The sequence below is a fragment of the Vespula vulgaris genome, chromosome 10 (genome assembly GCF_905475345.1).
Source record: "Vespula vulgaris chromosome 10, iyVesVulg1.1, whole genome shotgun sequence".
Lineage (NCBI taxonomy): Eukaryota > Metazoa > Arthropoda > Insecta > Hymenoptera > Vespidae > Vespula > Vespula vulgaris.
The window spans coordinates 6,374,902-6,395,934 of record NC_066595.1 but is presented as its reverse complement, the minus strand read 5'-3'; the positions used below and the strand labels follow the sequence as shown (position 1 = coordinate 6,395,934).

The 21,033-nt window shown below is 30.3% G+C and overlaps 2 protein-coding genes and 1 long non-coding RNA gene across 6 annotated transcripts; 2 read left to right on the top strand and 1 right to left on the bottom strand.

The window, feature by feature from the left end:
- Window positions 1-311: 311 nt before the first annotated feature.
- On the bottom strand, window positions 312-7,016 carry LOC127066749 (uncharacterized). The gene is made up of 3 exons (XR_007782497.1): window positions 6,898-7,016; window positions 944-1,038; window positions 312-484 (listed from the first exon to the last, which is right to left on the bottom strand). It is a non-coding gene; the product is annotated as an uncharacterized LOC127066749 (long non-coding RNA).
- A 219-nt stretch (window positions 7,017-7,235) lies between these two features.
- LOC127066736 (probable methylmalonate-semialdehyde dehydrogenase [acylating], mitochondrial) lies at window positions 7,236-12,866 on the top strand. Of its 4 annotated transcripts, none has more exons than XM_051000809.1 (8): window positions 7,236-7,401; window positions 8,454-8,526; window positions 8,823-9,022; window positions 9,860-9,938; window positions 10,265-10,632; window positions 11,294-11,722; window positions 12,058-12,336; window positions 12,418-12,866. In XM_051000809.1, the coding sequence occupies exons 1-8, from the start codon at window positions 7,369-7,371 to the stop codon at window positions 12,517-12,519; spliced, it is 1,563 nt and encodes a 520-aa protein (XP_050856766.1). In that variant the 5' UTR covers window positions 7,236-7,368; the 3' UTR covers window positions 12,520-12,866. The 4 variants fall into 4 exon arrangements, with proteins under 4 accessions (XP_050856766.1, XP_050856769.1, XP_050856768.1 ...); XM_051000810.1 differs by having other exon boundaries at window positions 7,274-7,409; XM_051000812.1 differs by lacking the exon at window positions 8,454-8,526 and having other exon boundaries at window positions 7,262-7,401.
- Window positions 12,867-13,143: 277 nt separating this feature from the next.
- LOC127066739 (location of vulva defective 1-like) lies at window positions 13,144-21,022 on the top strand. Its single transcript, XM_051000815.1, has 4 exons — window positions 13,144-13,300; window positions 13,856-14,504; window positions 15,559-15,968; window positions 18,628-21,022. Exons 2-4 carry the CDS (start codon window positions 13,877-13,879, stop codon window positions 18,835-18,837), a joined length of 1,248 nt encoding a protein of 415 aa, XP_050856772.1. The 5' UTR covers window positions 13,144-13,300; window positions 13,856-13,876; the 3' UTR covers window positions 18,838-21,022.
- The last annotated feature ends 11 nt before the right edge of the window (window positions 21,023-21,033 follow it).

The window sequence follows — 21,033 nt, the reverse complement described above, 5'->3', positions numbered from 1 at the left end:
TTGGAATTATTTGTCGATAGTTTTAATGTTAAATAAAATTGATTAGAGTTTATGTTATGATCTTCTATTTAGATCGAATAAATATATATATATATACATATATTCAAGTAAAATTATATTGGATCATATGTCTTCGATAAATCGAAACTTTTATTGCAAACGATATCGAAAGAAAGTGAGAAAAAAAGAAAGAGAGAGAGAGAGAGAGAGAGAGAGAGAGAGAGAGAGAGAGACAGAAAGAGAAATACGAAGAATAATACAAAGAAAAGATAGGATGATCTCGGGCGTCCATCGTGGCGCAAACCCTTCGAGCGGGTAAATATTTTTAGAATGCGGAACAGGGAAACGAGCCTCAAGGTCATCACGACGACCGGAGAACGGAGCAAGAGGAACGCGACCTCGCGGCTCGTTTACCTTTTGGAGAACGATCAAGAATCGTCTATCCTCTGTTATTCCTTCCGTGTATCTCTGTCTTCCTTTCCTCCTATATGAAAAAAAAAAAAAAATTGAAAAAATAAGAAAAAAGAGAAAAGAATTTAATAACGATTTTCACCATCCGTTCTTTAACTTATACTAGCTCGAACAACTTCCTATCCGTTTATATTGAAACGAAACGAATGATACCAATATTTAACATATTATGTGAATATATAACGTCATATTGTTAATTATTATATCGAATATTTCCTTATCATTTTCTTTACATATATGTGTCTGTGTGTGTGTGTGTGTATAGATATAAAATTTGTATATATATATATATATATATATATATATATATATATATATGTATATATGAAAATTTTTAAATAGAAAATATTTTTACATTTCGATAGACTGAATCATCGTGTGTGGTGTGTGTGTATATATATATGCAATATACACATATATATACATACAAATATAAATGTATATAAAGATGAAGATGGTGGAAAACTTGTACCTCTCATTTTATTTGGATGACCGCCAAAAATCTCAAGCATCTCCGATGTAAACTCGATGTCCACGAAATACGAAGAAACGTGCGAGCGAACGACCCTTTAAATTTTTATCAATTTTATCAAAAACTATTATACATAATACCATATATATATATATATATATATCGAAATATTAGAAATAATATTATTTATTCTTTAACGATCGATCACGTAATCTTGATCATGGATTATCCTTCAACGAAGTGACTCGTCAACGTGAGAAAACCTCGGATTCGAATTTCGAAAGTTCTTCGAGGTGATTCCGTCAACGTTCTGTCGTTCTTATTACACGTTCACTCATTTATGCGTTTATCTGTGTATACCTATCTCTATCTGTATATGTATGTGCATATAAGTAAGTAAGTACGTAAAGCCACGTACGTTATTATCGAATTACCAGGTATCTTGCAACATGCTTTCGTAATCGGGTCGTTTCGTCGGCCGGAATATTAAGCCGGTATTACGCGAGAACGTTCGCGATGTCTCGGCTTCTCTCTCCCTCTTTTCCCTCTTTTCCCCTCTTCCTCTTCATCTCTCCTCTTCTTCCCCTCTTTCATACTCTCTTCTCTCTTCTCTTCTCTTCTCTTCTCTTCTCTTCTCTTCTCCTCTCTTCTCTTCTCTTCTCTTTGAGCAATTTTCGTGTTTCTTTATGATGTCCTTTTGCGATGTAGAAGAAAATGACGTTAAAGTTAATGAAGAATATTCTTTTTCGAGTTCACCCCGTATACGATTCAACAGTTGTACAAAGCTCTTGGTACACGTATATAGAAAATTCGTTTAAAACGGAATCTAAAGTGAATGTTTCGGAGATACGAAAGAAATGAAATGTTGATTTAAAAGGAAGAAAGAGGAAAAAAGATAGAAAAGATAGAAAGGAACAGAAGTCGACTAATCGTACATGATCCATGACAGGAAGTTTAATATTCTTTGAATATAGAGAAAATTTATTCGAAGCAAATTTATGATGGATCTTTTTTAAAAAATTAGAAATAAATGATTATTTCTCGAAAGAAAAGAGAAGAGAGAAAAAAGATATGGAAAAGAAAAGAAAAAGGAAATATTATAAATCGAAATGTCGTTTGCAACGGAAAATAATTTATGCGAGTAGGGGAAATGAATTGGATGCGAATTTGAATTGAACTTTTCAAATGAAAGAACGAAATGATTATTAAACAAGAAAGAGGAGACAAATGGTATATAATCCACGATAGAAAGCGACATATTCACGGTAGAGAAAATTAATTTCAAGCAAATTTATGACGAATTTTTTGAAATATGAAATAAATTATCTCCAAAGAGAAAAAAAAACAGAAAATGCAAATCGAGTAGGGTTTATATATAGAAAATAAATTAAAAGAGAATGTTATGAATTAATCTTCTCAAATAGAAAAAGGAAATACTTATTAAAAGAAGAAAAGAAAGAAAGGAGACAAATCGTATATAATCTGCTATGCAAAATAGTGAAAACAAATATTTAATTTAAATATAAAAAAATAAGAAATAACGGAAACGAACGAAATATAAATCCTTTGTAAAACTAAAGAAAATGTATTAGAAATGAATTTGAATTAAATTTTTCAAACGCGAAAGAAAGTTATTATTCGAAAAGAAAAAGACAAATAATGTATTATATATACGATTCTTTAAATACAAAAAATGACTTATGTAACTATCGAAAATGAATCTATAGCGAATTCTGCAAATGCAGATGCAAATATTTAATCAAAGATTAAAAAAGAAAAATTGTAAGTAAAAGACGAATAATATAGGTATAATTTTTTTATATACGAAATGACTTTACATGTAAGTTTAAAAAATAAATCTAAAGCAAATTCCTCAAATGCAAAAGTGAATATTTAATTAAAGCTAAAAAAAAGAAAAGAAAAAAAAATGACAAATAAGAAACATATAATATAAGTATAATACTCTATATACCAAATTACTTTACGTGTAATATTAAAATATGAAAGGAAAAAATAAAAGACGAATAATATATATATATATATATATATATATATATATATATATATAGTATTAGAAAATTTAGAAAGAATCAAATCCAAAGTGAGTCGTTCGAATAAAAAAGCAAATGCACATATAATAACAATAACAATAAAAAAAAAAAAAGAAAAGAAGAATAAGAGAAGAGAGAAAAAAAGAAAGCAAAACAAAAACTAAAAAAACAAAAAAAGAAAACAAAAAAAAGAACGAACGATCAAATAATTAATAAATAATTAATAATAAAAAAATAATGAAATGTGCAATAAATTGTAAACACTTTTAATCGTATCACAAATTTTATTTGAACGAAATTATTGAAAAGAGTGTCGGTCAGTTGAGTGTCGCGTTGATTCGTTTTGTAGACTGTTTCAAAGTTTAGTGTCTAGGAACCAAAGCAATCCGACTAATCGAACTTTCACGTGTCTCCATATGGAATAACGTACGTGCCGGAACCGAAGGTGAATAACGAGTACGAAAGAGTTTTGCATTTCGTTTCGATTTCCCTTCGTTTAACCTTCGTTCTATTCGTTCGTTTCTATGTTCCTATGTTCTTTCGTTCTTCTCACTTCCTCCTTCACAACGTTTCTATCTTTTAACGCGTTAGACACGCTTTGAATTCGTCTCTGAAATCAGGTTTCTTCGTTGCTCGTTTCTCCTCTTCTCTTTTCTTCTCTTCTCTTTTTTTTTTTTCTTCTACGAACAGGTGTGGGCGTAGCCCATTCTCTCTCTTTCTCTCTCTTTCTCTCTCTCTCTCTCTTTTACACGCGTACGCACACGCGCACACATTTATTAAACGGAAGGGAAACTATTTCTAAAGATATATATCGCGTTAATCTTCCAGCTTCAAGGATCGCCGCGAGCTTACCTTTTTCTTTTTTTTTCCTCTCTTTTATTTTTTCTTTTTCTTTTCTTTCTTTCCTTTTTTTGCAAATAATAAAAACGTCGTTACGATCGTAAGATTAATTAACTGACTTTTATGTGACTGGGGATTACGACGAAAACTTTTTTTTCTTTTTCTTTCTATCTCTCCCTTTCTCTATCTTTTTCTTTATCTTTATTTCTTCATCTCATCGTCTCATTATCATTCATCTATATAATTAAAAAACGAATTTCTTTTGGTAGTTTGTTGGATTACATAGAAAATTATATATGTAATGTCGCGAGTATCGTTGTCGAATTTATTTGTTTACGTATTAGTGTAGTGATATGTGGAAGGAGAAAGGTGATTAGAGAGAAGGGTGGGAGAGGGTGATGGAGTAGGGGACAGAGGGGGAGAGAGGTCGTTTAATTCGCGGACAATCTAGTCGGTTTGACGCTTCGATGAATTTAACATTCGAGTCGAGCACACACAAAGCGAGTCGTTACAAAATACGTTACACGATGGTCTTGGCCATACAAACGACGATAACATAATCATTTAATCATACGATGCTTGAGAAACATCGAAAGTCATTCGATGATTTGGGAACTTTTCCTTTCGAAAGTATTGGTCAGTTGGTTGGTATGTGTACATAGGTTTTTTTTTATATATACGTCGATTTCTTTTTCTTTTTTTCTTTTTTATCTATTTGCTATTCTCGTGTGTGTATACATGTATGTATGTATGTATGTATGTATGTATGTATGTATGTATGTATGTATGTATGTATGTATGTATGTATGTATGTATGTATGTATGAATGTATTTTGTCATTTTGATAAGAATAAATTAACGAGATGGGGGTCTCTGTATTGTTTAAAAATGATGACCTTTTAACGTTCCACCGAGACAACTTCCGTCATCGACGAGCTCGACGAGTCAGCGACCTGTACAATGTACGTAAGTACGTAGTACATAGATATGTATGTATGTACATAGAGTGACTCATAAAAAACGATCGTAGGATCTTTGAAAACTAGATGAGTTCATTAAAATTAAGTATAGATCTTGAAATTGTACTATATGTACTATGTATAATATATACATATATATCTCCTTCATTCATATACAAATATATATACATATATATATTTTTGTATATATATATATATTGTATTTTTTATATTTTATGTATATATTTTTTTATATTGTTATATATAGACATCTCAAATATAAATATACTGTATAGAGAAGTTCCAAAAAGTGTTCACCAAGATTATTATGAAATCTAATGATTTTTTCGAAAAAGAAAAAACCGAGACAATTCGATCTTATTTTCGAGTAGCTTAGATCATTCTCATAAATTCATATGCTTCAATCTAACCCCTTAAGAGGATTGACAATCCTCTCAAAAATCTTAAGTGCCAACAAAGCTCAAGTGGCATATCATTACTAAGATTTTTTAATCCTCTTTACAACGATATTTTTGTTTTTAACTTTCTTTTTATTGTTTTATTTATTTATTTATTTTGTAATCTTAACTCAACAGATATATCGCAAAATGTTCGACGTAACATTGAACAAAAATTGTACTACTGTATGAAAGATAAACGATATACACGTTTTAATCATTCAACACGAAATTAAATTCAAACGAAACTGAATTTGCATTTTATTGTTGACGATAATTCGAAATTCGTTTACTTGGAAATTATTGTAGTCATATATTTCGGAGTAGAGTTTATCTATATGTTTGTTCGTTCGTTCACAGGAAAAGAAGTTGAACTTGTTACTTCGAGAAAAAACATGATATCATATTTTTCTGAGTCACACTGTATGTATGTGTGTATGCATGTGTGTGTATATATATATATATATACACATATATATATATATGTGTGTATATACGTATTGTATTAACGTATACCAAACAACTTCATTTTTATTTGCAGAAAAAAACATATATACACGTATGTAGAGATATATGTATATATATATATATATATATATATGTGTGTGTGTATATGTAGGTATATAGAATAGTTTTCTGAAGGTAAACTATTGTACAATATGAATACGAATATGAATACGAATATGAATACAGAATTTAATTTTCAAGTGAACTTGATCAAGTTGTGAGCATGAAAACATGCTTCGATGGTTCACGGCGAATCTAGTGCGCAAAAGCTCGCGAGTCCCAGATACGCGTTTTGCATGTATATAGTTACGTATGTACGTATGTATGTCTGTCTGTGTTTATGAGAGAGAGAGAGAGAGAGAGAGAGAGAGAGAGAGAGAGAAAGAGAGAGAAAGATAAAGATAAGAGCGAGAAGGAGTACGCCGACTCGCGGTGTCCGTCGTCGTGCCATGATTTTCCGCCCACGTAGAAAAGCACGAGACTCTTGACAGTGTCCAGTCTCTTTATTACTCGCTTGCTTTAATTTTGAAAAAAATAAAAAAATGAAAAAAGAAAAGAAAACGAAAAAAGGAAAGAAAAAGTCTCGCGAAAGTTGTCGCATTTGACATTTGCTAACTCAGCTGCCATATCCGTTTCTATTTTTCGTGTTTTTGTTTTTTTCTTTATCTTTTTTATTTGTTTGTTTGTTTGTTTGTTCTTTTATGCTTGTCCTTGTATTGTTTATTTTCATTATTTTTCGCTTGAATTTCAGATAGAATATATATGTGTATATATATTTTTATTAAAAATAAAAACGTTAATTACGAATTAATTTTATCTTAGTTATTTTTTAAAAGTCGTAAATCGTTAGGGAAAGATACATGAAGATATTGTAAATGTTCTTTTACAAAATATAATTCTATGTTATTAATCGTCGGTAATTATCGTTGGTCGGTAATAAAGAGTTCTATTAAGGATTCTGAAAAAAATCGTCGTACTAGCGACATCTATCGTTGTTTTAAACGGCGAATCATCGTACTTAAATACAGTTTTATCTTTTAATATATATTGACATTAATTATTAGTTTGTCATTCTGTAATTACGATCATTCTACTTTCATGATTATATTTTACAATCTTTTGAAGATTTTTACTCTTACCTGTAGATAAATTGAAACCGAGCTCATTACATAGAAACGAGTAGTTGATCGAGTAATTAAACCATTATTATCTTATTCTTCGAGTAACTTCTGATTTAATATATTTCACAAATATAATTATAATAAATATAATTATATGAAATAAAAGAAACGCATAAAAAATGGATGCGATAATGCACGTAAAGAAAGAAAAACTCACGATTATCGAAATTCGACTCGAGTTTCGAGTTCAGATGAGTCTCGTATGAGAAACATCGATCCTAAGTAGAAAGGTAGTTTTATAGATTGATAGTAGTTTACAGAGAGGGCGGCCATGTTGTAAACATGGAGATTAACTAATCATTCTGAAAACATCGAGCTCGTCAGTTCGATCGACGAAGCAAAGACCGTTCGTCAGTGTTTTGTGTGATTTCGTTCAGTTCTGTACGAGTAGTTTTCGTTGAAACGTACAGACTGTCTCGCGAATAAACTATGGCGCTTCTAACAAGGATTATTAAGTGCGAGGTAGGAAGGTAAAGAAAAAAAAAAAAAAATGAAAAAAGAACAAAAGAAAAATGACCGATCAAAAACAACGACGTGTACATACATTCGATAAAAATTAGACGAACGAACGATTGTAAATTATAATTATATCGAAGAAACATAATGAGATTGTTCTCAATGAAAATATAGATAGTATATTATTGTAAAATCAGTTACATATCTTATAGGTTATCTTCTTGTCACTGTTTACACGACCTAAAAAAAAGAATCGGATATAGTTATCATTTTGTCGTTCGATGTTTTATTTCGCGATATTTTCTTTTCTTTCTTTTTCTTTTTTTTCTTTTTTTTTTTTTTATTAAGTGTAGATACTTCTTGCGTACTCGAATACGTTGTACACAACGATATAAACGTTTTTAATCAATGTCTAATACTCGTGGAACAGCGATAGTCGTTGAAGTTGTACGCAAACTCAATTGGCTCCATCATATAGTTATGTATTTAACTTGTTGACGACGTTGGTTAATACCACTGGTAGTTGATAGCAATATAATTTTAAATAACGTTTCTGTTAATGGTAATAAAATGTCTTTCGATGATTTGAAAACCGATTAGTCGTTTGAATATTCAAGTAAAATAAAATAATATGTATTCTTAATTAATAAAGAGTACAGTGATTTATTTTTCTCTATCGTATCTCTTTTTTTTTTTCTTTTAGATTTCAAACATGTGATCATTAAAAAGTACCGTACGTTTTAATACATTGCAAATTACAATGACCAGGTCGACGTGTTAAATTTATATTATTTCGAGAATGAAACTTGTAAATTGATATGTCGTTAGAAATATTTTTTATAATATTCTTTTTAATTACATTGATTACTGATGACGTCATCGTCATAGTCAATGAAGATTATCATTTTATCGAGAGAACATAATTAATAAATCGTAAGAACAAATAGATAATTGTTATCACGTAATGAACGTTGAAAAATATTATTTGATTGTCCAAAGAGATCTTCGAAGATTTATTGTTATCGTTCCTTCGAAAAACGATATAAATAATATTTCAGGCAAGACATATTTCAAGGTTATACAGTTCAAGCCCACCGACCGTTAAAATGTACATCGACGGACAATTCGTGGGTAATTATTTTAATCAAATGTTAATTTATTTCATCCTCGATCTTTTATCGAACACGATTCACCTTTTATATCGATTATCAAATACCTTCTGAAATAATTAAAAGGTTGAATTATTTTTAGCTATTTCTAATTAATAATATTGAATAAATTCATCGAACATTGTGCAAGAATTTTGAAAATTAAAAGTTTGTTCGGTCGGTATAAAATTTATAAAGGAATCTTTCTTACCGACGGACGATCATTTTACTTTTTTCTCTCCTTATTTTCTACTTCTTTTTTCTTTTTTCTTTTTACAGAATCCAAAGCAACGGAATTCACGGATGTACATGATCCCGCTACGAACGAACTTATCTGCCGTACTCCAAAATGTACGAAGGAAGAAATGGAAAGAGCCGTCGAAAATGCGAAAAACGCTTACGAGAAGTGGCGAAACACTAGTGTACTCACTAGGCAAAATTTAATGCTCAAGTATCAAGCTCTTATACGAGAGCACTCGGTTTGTCCATTTATTTCTTTTTTTTCTCTTTCTCACTCTCTCTTTATATATAAATATAAATATATATATATATAAATATATATTGTTTTATATGTTTATATAAATACTTTATATATAATTATGTGTATGTGTGTGGTATATTATATATATATATATATTTATAAATTTATATAAATACTTTGTATATAATGTATATATATATGTATTATATATATACATATATATATACATGTATATATATACTCTGTATAAAGTCATGGTTCGGTAAACGAAAAGAAATAATAGGGAAAATCATTTATAGCAAAAAAATACTTATCTATACTTATCCGATTCCTATAATCGTTTTCAAATTACTATTACACATCTTCGTTTCTTAGCCCTCTAACACAAATCAAACAGAATTTTTCACCTCGACTCTATGAATTATTAGATATTTATAGAATATTTTTTTTAGGACAGACATTTTTAACATTTTCTTTTCCTTAAAAATAAAAATTAAAACGAACAATTTTTCTTGCCCTAAATAAACTTAATCGTAACTCTTATCTTATTTTATTGATTTTGTGACTTAAATCTAAGACAAGTTTTGTTAAATGTATTCCAATAATACTTCTTTTTTTATTAGAAATCATCTACCTTATTATTTTCTTTTATTTGATCCATGACTTTCGAGACACCCTCTAATAATAATAGAGATGAAAAGTTTCGTTCATGCGATAACGATTATAGTTAATAAATTAGTCGATATATAAATACATTGGGATAAGCCAATCGATACGTTAAGAATTTTAATTTTATTGATCGACAAGATGATTTATTTTTCATAATCGTTTATAGAAAGAAATAGCGGAAAATATGGTGAAGGAAAATGGCAAGACTTTGCTCGACGCAGAAGGTGACATTCTTCGAGGCCTTCGTAAGTTCATTAAATATCAATTAAATATAACTTAACTATTAAAATAATTATAAAAGTTAATTATAAAATTAACTATTAACTAGGAAAGATTAATGATCCATAAAACTCAAGTAAATAGGGTTAATAATAAAATATTCTATTTTACATTAAATATTAGCCATATTAAAATATTATAATATTAAAATAATATTTCTATATTCTTATATAAAATATATAAAGTATTATTTTTTATATAGATAAGATAAATAAAGCATGTTAGTTAAGATATTCGATTAGGAATAGAATATTCATTAATAATTCATTAAAAATTATAAATTTATTTCCAGAGGTCGTTGACGCTTGTACGTCAATTCCAATGTTACAAATGGGTGAATCTACGCCTAACATCGCCACTGACATGGATATTATTTCTTATAAAATTTCTCTTGGAGTGACGGCTTCCATATGTCCGTTCAATTTTCCCGCCATGATCCCACTTTGGTCGTTTCCAGTATCTGTTGCCTGTGGCAACACGACAATTTTAAAACCTTCCGAACGTGTACCAGGAGCCTCGATGATCCTTGCTGATCTCTTTACGAAAGCAGGTGCCCCACCGGGTCTTTTAAACGTCATTCATGGTCAACATGCTGCGGTCGACTTCATCTGCGAGCATCCAAATATCAAGGCTGTCTCCTTTGTTGGCTCGGATCAAGCAGTACGTAATATAATAAAAAAGAGATACTCAATCTACGATACTAAATTAACAATCCTTTTTGCAATTATTTGTTTTCTATTTTTTTTTCTTTATAACAAATAGTTTCATCTTTTTTATTCAATTGTATATAGAGTTAAGGGATTCATAATAATTTGAATGAAAATTCAAAGCTCATTATTGTTTGAATTTTATTCTTCTAATCTTATAAAAGATAATTTCTAGATAATAATTTATTATATATCTATCCCTTTTCTTTATATTTTACATCGTTTTATATTTATACAAAATGAATTATCGCTTCATATTCCAAGTTTTTATTTGTGTTTATTTTTTAAGTATATCTTTCATATTTACTACAATATAATTATACTAGTAACGTTCGAATAATTTTTTACGTTATATTACATTTTGCGTAAAACATTCGACAAAAAATTGGATCACTAATCTAGAATTAATCCAATCTCTCTCTTTTTTTTTTTTTCTTTTTCTCTTTTTCATTTCGAATAATATATAAAATTTGTTTGAACTTGCGAAATAAGTTGAATGTTGAAAGCAATCTTAAAGCCAGGAATGTTCTAAACATTATTAGCATTCGATGAATATGAATGAGATTATAAAATCGTTTATCATTCGATCAATTTATTAACGATTCACGTTTCAGGGTAAATACATATACAAACAGAGTAGCGCGCATGGTAAACGTGTGCAATGTAATATGGGTGCAAAAAATCATTGCGTGGTGCTACCGGATGCGAATAAGAATAAAACAATTTCGCAAATAACTGGCGCGGCGTTCGGTGCAGCTGGTCAAAGGTGTATGGCTCTGTCTGTGGCAATTTTCGTTGGTAAATCGAAAGAATGGATAGGGGAATTAGTTGAAGCTGCCAAGAGGTTGAAGGTCAATGCCGGACACGTACCCGGTACAGACCTTGGACCGGTTATATCGCCTCAATCGAAACAAAGAATATACGATTTAGTCGAATCCGGTGTGAAAGAAGGTGTTGGTTTACCTCTCGATGGAAGAGGTATCGTTGTGCCAGGATATGAACGTGGAAATTTTATTGGGCCAACCATTTTAACTGGTGTCAAGGTATATCTTGATCCTTGATATCTTTTTATTTTAGTTTGGTCTTTTAATAGTTTCGTTAAACCTTAATGTATGAGTCTTATTTTACATTTCATATATATATGTATATATTATATATTATATTATATTATTATATATATATATATATATATATATATATATATATATAATTTAATTTAGATAATTTAATAAGAGAAAAAGTTCAAATCGTTGCGACAAAAATTTACTTACTAACTTTTAAACGTTTAGATATTAGCGTTTAAATTGTTCATCATATATAAAAATAAAAGGTTAGTTCTTTTCATTATTTTATCATGTCATTTATCTCTTGTTAACAGTCATCTATGAAATGTTATACGGAAGAGATCTTCGGACCAGTTCTTTCTTGCATGTTCGCCGATACTTTGGACGAAGCAATCGATATTATCAATAAGAATCCTTATGGGAATGGTACTGCCGTATTCACTAACAATGGTGCAACCGCCAGAAAGTTTGTTGATAGAATCGAAGCTGGTCAAGTTGGCGTGAACGTTCCTATTCCAGTTCCATTGCCTATGTTTAGTTTCACCGGTAATAAAGGATCCTTTCTCGGGGACAATCATTTCTACGGGAAATACGTAAGATAAAAATATTGATTTATTAAGTATCTCCTTCTCTCTTTACGATTTCAATTAAATAATCGACGATTCTAATTTTAGGCTGTCAATTTCTACACACAAACGAAGACGGTAACACAATTATGGCGGTCAGGAGACGCGAGTAACATCGCCTCGTCAACAGCAATGCCAACGATGCAATAAATATATCAGTCAGTCGATGAAAAGAAATTTTTTCATTAATTCTACGCTTATTGAGTCTTCCAAGAGATAAAGATCATCATTCATAGTTCCTACAATTTTTACTTTCTACAAGATCTTATATACGATAAAAGATATCGATCGACGTTGACTCGTACCTGTACGTCATCAAACTCACTCTGCTATCTTTAAATATCATCTACGATACATCTATTGTATTATAATATACTATAGATATATTTTTTTATCGAAGAGAAGGTAATAAAATTACGTTTATCTTATCATTTAATTAAGCCTAGATCTATCACGTGTATTTTTTAATTGAATAGAAAACTTTTGAGAAAAGATAATCGTTGTCTTTCTTTTTTTTTTTCGTGTTATACAGAAACTATAATTTTGTAACGTTAAGTTTTAGTAAAAAATAAAAAGAAAAAATAATAATAAGCTGAAGAAACTCTTTCTCTTTCTCTCTCTCTCTCTTTCTCTCTCATTTTGTCGTCCATGAACCTTTGTGCCCTTTTCCTCGTTGTCAATGACGTTTAAATTGTATCCCATTTCCGGTAGTTCGTCGATAACGCATGCGCTTTAACATGGTGTTGCTTGACCCCCCTTTCTTCCTTCGCATCTGCGCATTTTCCAGGCCCGAGGAGAATTTCCCTCACAGCCGACGAGGCTGTGTTCTCCCTGCGTTCCCAAGAATCGTCGCGTAGCTTCGTCGAGCGAACGAGAGCCAACGAACTTCTCCTCTACGACTAAGTACATCTCTTTTCGCATTTCTTTACTCGTGAGTATTATATACGATTATCCTATTTAATCTACGTAGATGATAAATTTTCTTTTTACCATTGCTTTCATTTTTTAAAATCTAGACGACATCTTTGTCGAATTTTCTCTGTTAACATATCGACGCGAAGGTGGTCTCTTTCTATAAGGGTAAGAGAGGAAAAGAGAGAGAGAGAGAGAGAGAGAGAGAGAGAGAGAGGAAGAGAGAGATAAAGCAGAAAGAAAAAAAAAAAATAGAAATCATCTAATGAATGATATTTATCATGGAATTTTAATCGTAATATCGAATATTGTTTTTTTTAATGAAATCCGGATATTTACCGATCATTGATCATACAAACCGACGTATCATAAATCTTCAAGAATACAAATGGTTCCTTTTATCATTTCCGATATCTTTGCTTAACTTCTGCTTTCCGTATCCTTTCCAATTTGACACAGATAAACGTATAAATATATATTATCGTTAGTAATAATCTTTCGGTATAAAAAATAAAACGATTATGACGATTAAAATAAATTATGAAAGGATCTTTTTCTTTTTTTTTTTTTGCAGGCTTAATTTTTCCTCGCAAGAATGTACAAAATCGTGAAAAAAGGCGATGCCAGTCTACAATACACGATCCTACCACAAAGTGATCAATTCACTTCGAATGGATTACCACATACAACAACGATGATTAACGCGAACAGAAAATCTCGATCGAGAATCATCAAGTGTACGATATGTATGCTTTTGCTGGTCGTATTGTCGTGCGTTGCGACGCCATTCTTGATCAATCAGAACGATCATAATCTCTTTGCCGGTACGATACTGGTTATGGGTAGGGTCGGCTACGAAACAACAACAACGACGACGACGGCGACGACGGCAACGGCAACTGCGACGGCGATGACGACGATGACGACGACGATGACGAGTAGCTCGTCGATGACCAGTAGCACGTCAACGACCACCGAAAACGCGTTGAAAAGTGATAAGGTCAGCGAAGAAGAAGAGGAAGAAGAAGAAGAAGAAGAGGAGGAAGAAATAATCGAAAAGAATAGATACCAAGTTCCAATCACGACGACGAGGCCAAGGACAACGACCATGATGACAACGTCGACTAGTGCTTCTTTAAAAAATAAAGATTTTAACGATCAAACGATGTCGATCGATTCATTCAGGAATGACGATTTTGAATCTGCCGATACTATATCTCCAGGTACATATTTGTATATATATATATATATATATATATATATATATATATATATATAAATGTATATTTATATTTATACGAATGTTGCTCGTTAATATTAGGAATAGTATAAAACAGAAGATTTTTAAGTAAAATAATCATATATATTTATTTATTTATTTATTTATTATTTCAAAAGGTTTATTTGATCAATTTTATCGTCACTCTTTGTTTCTATAAACGATATCACAGAATTATATCTCCAATTGAACGTACATATATATATGTGTGTGTATATTGACGTGTTGCTCGTTAATATTAACTCTTTGAGTTTAATATGAAGAAATTATTTGATTTGAATTTAATTTAATGAAATTGGAATAAGTTTTAAATATTTTTCTGCATGTCCTAACACGATATATCGTATCTAAAAGTATAAATTTACTTAATATTATTTCATATCTATCGAGGAGTTAGACTCGTCATTTTATATTTTATTAAAGGAAATGTATGTAAATGACATCAATTTAAGGAAATTTAAACGTAACAAGATCAATCATATAATTCTTCACTTATCATTCATTCGGAAGATTTTATTTTGTTACTTTTATTATCGTAGTTTATTTTTACAAATAATTTCACAGCACTACCGACAACATATTACCAGGTACGTACGAACATATATATATATATATATATCCGCGTTTATATCAAGATCTACAAAAATTTATAGTATAAAAGGATCAGTTATAAATATTCACTCATCATTAAACAGATTGTATTTTACTCTCATAGAGTTTATTACTCTACTGTAAACGATCCTTTTTCTTTCTTTACAGTAGTTCTATCATCATCATATCTCCAAGTACATACGAATATATAGGTATATCATATGTATGGTCTATGTAATCTTCTATAGATACATAAACGTGTTGTTTGCTAATCTGAGCTCGATAAAATATCGATTTTTATCAATAAAATAGTAGAAAGAATAACGTAGGGATTTAAAAGAAAATATCTTAAATAATTTATAAATATTTATTTATTTAGTTAATAATAATATCTGCTTCATTTTCAGAAGACACTGTTATGGAGGAAGCAAAAATTCCGACTGATTCGTCGATAAATACACGACAAACGAGTTCTTATTCGAGTTCTCAATCTTCCTCATCCTCGACTTCATCCTCGGAATCCTCAAAGTTCTTGTTAAGCAGCATCGAACCTTCAGAAATGACGAAAACATCGTCTGGTATGGCTAGGATGGGAAAGATGCCACGAGTGACCTTGAAGTTACGAGAGAACGAAACGATACCACAAATGTATATGAAAGCTGGTATAGCCTCCTATAAAAAAGGAAATATTACAACGAGCGTTCTTGCACATGGATTAAGTCTAGAAGGTTTGATCTTTAAAACACCAGAAGGAACGATCAAGCCATGGACACAAAAATGGTTCTTTTCTGATCCTTCTTCAGATTTTCAATGGAAGGTCAGCTTTATCTGTCTTTATTCTTTTTATATTTATATATATTAATATTAATACTTTATATATATATATATATATATATATATATATACATATTATACTTATTAATGTTTGATTTTGTACTCGTAAACTCACGATAAAATAATGGAGTTTATGTTATTAATACAAAAGTAATAATTCGATATGATGAAATCGTTCGGTAGAACAATATTCGACATAAATAATACTAATGAAAATTGAAATTTGTTTTTACGCATATAATTTAATTAGCTTAGTTTATTTACTTATAATTTAATCGGATTATTTTATTTCATAAATTCAATTAATCAAATATTCCAAGAATGACGATTTTATAAAATTTTTTTTTGTATATATATATATACATATATGGAACAGATATATGGAACAATAATTTTTATTGATTTTAAATATCTCGTAATTTTATTAAACGCTCGTGACACTTTTCATTGATGTCCCCTGCAAGGTACTAACCTTTTGAAAATAGGACAATGTTGAATTTAATCGTTCGTATTATTGGAATACTAATCTATTCTATAAGGATTACAGAAATCGATCGAATTCTATTCATAATGGCTTTGTCATCTCGCCGTCCGTTCCATCTTGCATCCATATTATTTTCTCTGGTTTGACCCTTTTCACTTGGATATATAGATAGATAGATAGATAGATAGATAGATAGATAGGTACATAGATGATTATCGATAATTGGATTATCTAGTGCATTTATTCATTAAATTGGTCGTACGATTTCAACAGGTGACTTTAAACGGATAGATACGTTTGACAAAAGATTTCAACTCGAATTATTCTTCTTATACAAGATAGTTACAACGTCTACTACTTGTTTCTTAAATAAGAGATAAATGCGTTAATTAATTAAAACCCTTGTCATACTTCGAGCAACGTTAAATATTGTCGAGCATATTTTCTTTTTTTTCTCTTTTCTATTTTTACTTTCGGCTTTTTTCTTCTTTGCGTTTTACGCAACGTTTGTAAAAACAATATATCGTAACATATAATTATCTTACAAAAATAACGTTAAGTTTATTTAGCTCGTATTAAAATTCACAGAATTTCATCGAAATAGTCGGGCAAACATACTATAATATTCCTGGAATGAGAACGATCAAATTATTAATTATTCATTAAAGAATTAATTATTCGTTTAAGAGCGAGTCTTAACGAGAAAAAGAAATCTTACTAAATATCTTTAGTTTTTAATAATAAAATTTAATCGTCATAGAAAAATCTTAATTACCTCTTTTTTTTCCCTTTTTTTTTTTTTTTAATTATCATCATAATATTTCTTATATTTATTTGTTAATGTCGGAGATACACTGATACTCTGGTCTCTTTTTTCTTCTTCTCTTTCTCTTTCTCTTTCTCTTTCTCTTTCTCTTATAGAGAAAAACAGGTTATCGATCCTAGCTTTCGTATCCTAGCCAAGGAGCAATACATTTGAAATTCCGGAAGATGTTCCCCCTAAGGAATTTCGAATTCGATTTTAGCGAAAGTCTTAGAGTATTCTCAACTCGCGTTCACTTCCAAAGCTATTAATTTAAAACACTCGTATATATCGATCCCATTGCAGCAGACATTTAAACAGTCACGTTCGGTACGATCGATAAACACGACAGGTGAATCTAAAAACGGACGAGGAAATAGCATCCATTTCTTATTTTCTTTAGTATGGCCTCCATTGGGATTCCGTTATTTCCTTCGGTGAAAGATTGGAACGCGTAATATCTCGAACGAAACATTCCTCCGATAAGAAGAAGTCTTCGTCTCAATAACGTCATCATATTTTTTTTTCTTTTCTCTTTTTTCTGGTTTCCTTTCTCTTTTTTTTCTTTTTCTTTTTCTCAAATCGAGAACACGATACACCATCCGATAATTAATTTCTATCTGCTAATGTCAATTAATAAAATGTAATTATATGGATTGCTTGAAAGTTCTAAATTAATTATAAGTCTGTATCATTGCGTGCAGGTATATGTAAATATATAAGTATATAAATATATAGAATGTTTCGAATAAATAGCTACGATCGTATTGGTTTGACAAACAAATTTTTTGAATAATCATTATTTCATTAAGAGATGGAAATGGTAATATGTATTGCAGCTATCTCATAAAGGATACTGTTGTCAAAATATAGAGGTCATGTCAATATTGTTTCTTTTTTCTTTTTTCTTTCTCTTCTTCGTTTTTTTTTCTTTTTCTTTTTTAATGGAAATCGATATTTTAAGTCTAACAAATGTTGTAGAGAATATCAATATGAATTTAACCTACACCCACGGTGAAGGTACTTTATACCGATATATCATCGATTTATGGCGCCTTGAAGTTTAACAAACTGTGCTATATATTTACTTATATATCTAACTATATATGTATATATATATGTATCCTAATATATAGAGGAATGGTTCGATAATTATAGCCATATTAAATTAATTCTCATTCGTTAAATCAATATGAAATTATTCGAGTGCAATGAATTAACAATGACGATATAAAATATTTCTTTTCGAATTTTCATAAACGAACCGTCCTTCTTTTATATCACGATAATTGCGTAAAATATTTAATTATCAAATGTAATTATTATCTCGAATTAAGAAGACTACCAACTTCACAGGGTTCAAATCAGATACCAGTGTCGATGTACGTCCTTCTAGCAGGATTGGCAGGATTAGCGAGTCTAAGCATCGTCTTAATGATTTACGTCCAACGAAAGGTGTTTCGACGGCAACGGCACGACATTGAGGAACCAAAAATGGAAGTACAGGAAGAAGACAAATCAACGTTATTGGGCACTGATAATCACGAGATCGAAGATAAGGAATAATTAAGAAATGATCAGGAAAAACTACGTTGATCGTTGACCTCGCGACTGAACTTTCAACTAATTTTTTAAAGGACGCATTTCTTTAAAAAGACGCACACATGACGACGATGACGATTTTAGAAAGAACGAAAGAGAGAGAGAGAGAGAGAGAGAGAGAGAGAGAGAGAGAGAGAGAAAGAGAGAGGAAGAGTATAGATTTTCTAATAACTATGTCTACCGCGTTTAGAATAATAACAGGACGAAAATGAGATTTGAATCGTTTCAATCTCTTCACTACGACGATCTTATTGAGACTGGATAAATAGTTATCGATCTTTTTCCGATATATTAGTTTAGTTATTCGTTTCGTTGGATCTTTCCACGAAGAGGACTCATTTTCTTATAACTATATTATAATGTTTTTCTATATTTTCTAAATAATAACGATTTCAATTTCCAAGAGAACGAAAGAAAAGTACATGTATATGTATATGTACGTATGTATGTAATGTACGTAGAGGATAGAGCATACGATTCCGTACAAAAAATAATGTTCGATGTGTTTTCGAGAATAAAATGAGGTAATGAGGAAGACACGATGATTAGAGTAAAAAAAATAAAAATAAAAAAAAAAAGAAAGAAAAAATAGTGAGGGGTAGGAGGGAAAGGAAAAAAAATAAGGAATATAAAAAGAGAGATTAAATGATGTCATAAGTAACGCAATAGAGCAGTAGCAGAAGAAAAAGACGGTTATAGTTTCTATTTTGAAGATTATATTTTTTTAACTTCATTCATTTCGATTTCCAGATACGCGCACGGACTTATATCTATGTCGATTAGGTGCGCTATGTGTGTATATGTATGTTATGTATGTATGTATGTATGTATGTATGTATGTATGTATGTATGTATGTATGTATGTATGTATGTGTGTATGTATGATGTGTATAACATATGTGAGAATGTGTTTGTGCTTCGAGTGTGTGTATTTGTTGCGTGTACGCGTGGGTGTGTTCAATGACGCCCATCTTTTCGTATCTCGTAGCAGATGGATCGTAAAATAATTTTTTTCTTTGCCTCCTACGAATCTTTCGCGAGATTTTTTACGCGTTTTATAATCGATGAACGAATGAACGAACGAACGAACAAAGATATGGGATACATGTAGTACGAATACACACATACACACGCTCGGAAGCATACGCGTACGCGCATGCATACATATATACACATAAACGTATACGCGGACATATGTATATCAATACTCCTATGAATTTTACGCGAAATGCTTCGCAAGGGGCACATGAAATATTTGTATTACGATCGTCGATTTCGAATACGAAAAGTCGGCCATCGTTTACTAAACTCGTCACTTCGTATATGTATGTATAACAAATAGGGTGCTTCGTACATCTACTCGATCGTTAAAAAATAAATATATAAATAAATAAATAAATAAATAAATAATAAAAATAAAAAAAAAAATAAAAAAAAATATTACGAACGCCATGCTTCTCGACGAACGTATGAAAGGATCATTTTAAAATACGTATATGGTATATTCATGCGTATATATATATATATATATATATATATATATGTATATATATATATAAACACACATATACATATATATGTATGCGACGTATACTCTCCTGTGATTGATTGTTTTGATGAGTGTGAATGTATGGTGTGTATAATTTATATACATATATACGAGTATTCTAGTGACGAGATAACAGGTAACGAGAAAACGTTTCTTCAATTGCTTTTCCAACATGACCGAACGAACAAACACTAGCATTTTTTAAAACAAAAAGAAAAGAAATACAAATAGAAATATGTATATATATATTTCTATATATATATATATAAAATATATGAACATAATATTTTGATTGGTAATATAGAATGGACAAAGGGCAATCGATTCTCAGTACTAATCTCGTTGCAAACCTAATTAGCTTAGGTAGGCAAAACAATTGTGTGTACATATATATTTAATTAACATTAACGTTGTACGTATATCTCGATATCGCGCATTATTGGAGCACGGTGCATTTATTATCGGGGAGGATCTGGATCGGCCGATGGAATTAGCTGATTAGGGGCCTATGAATGTATACAAAAAGAAAATAAAACATTAAAAAAAAAAAATAATACCAGAAACCTGTTAAAAAACAAACAAAGAAAAAGATGTCGGTAACCATCAGAAGT

Coding starts and splice junctions, on each gene's coding strand:
- LOC127066736 (XM_051000809.1), top strand. CDS start 7,369: ATGGCGCTTCTAACAAGGATTATTAAGTGCGAG. Junction 9,939..10,264: donor TGACATTCTTCGAGGCCTTC/GTAAGTTCATTA, acceptor ATTTATTTCCAG/AGGTCGTTGACGCTTGTACG. Junction 10,633..11,293: donor TTGTTGGCTCGGATCAAGCA/GTACGTAATATA, acceptor TTCACGTTTCAG/GGTAAATACATATACAAACA.
- LOC127066739 (XM_051000815.1), top strand. CDS start 13,877: ATGTACAAAATCGTGAAAAAAGGCGATGCCAGTCTACAATACACGATC. Junction 14,505..15,558: donor TGCCGATACTATATCTCCAG/GTACATATTTGT, acceptor CTTCATTTTCAG/AAGACACTGTTATGGAGGAA. Junction 15,969..18,627: donor CTTCAGATTTTCAATGGAAG/GTCAGCTTTATC, acceptor CCAACTTCACAG/GGTTCAAATCAGATACCAGT.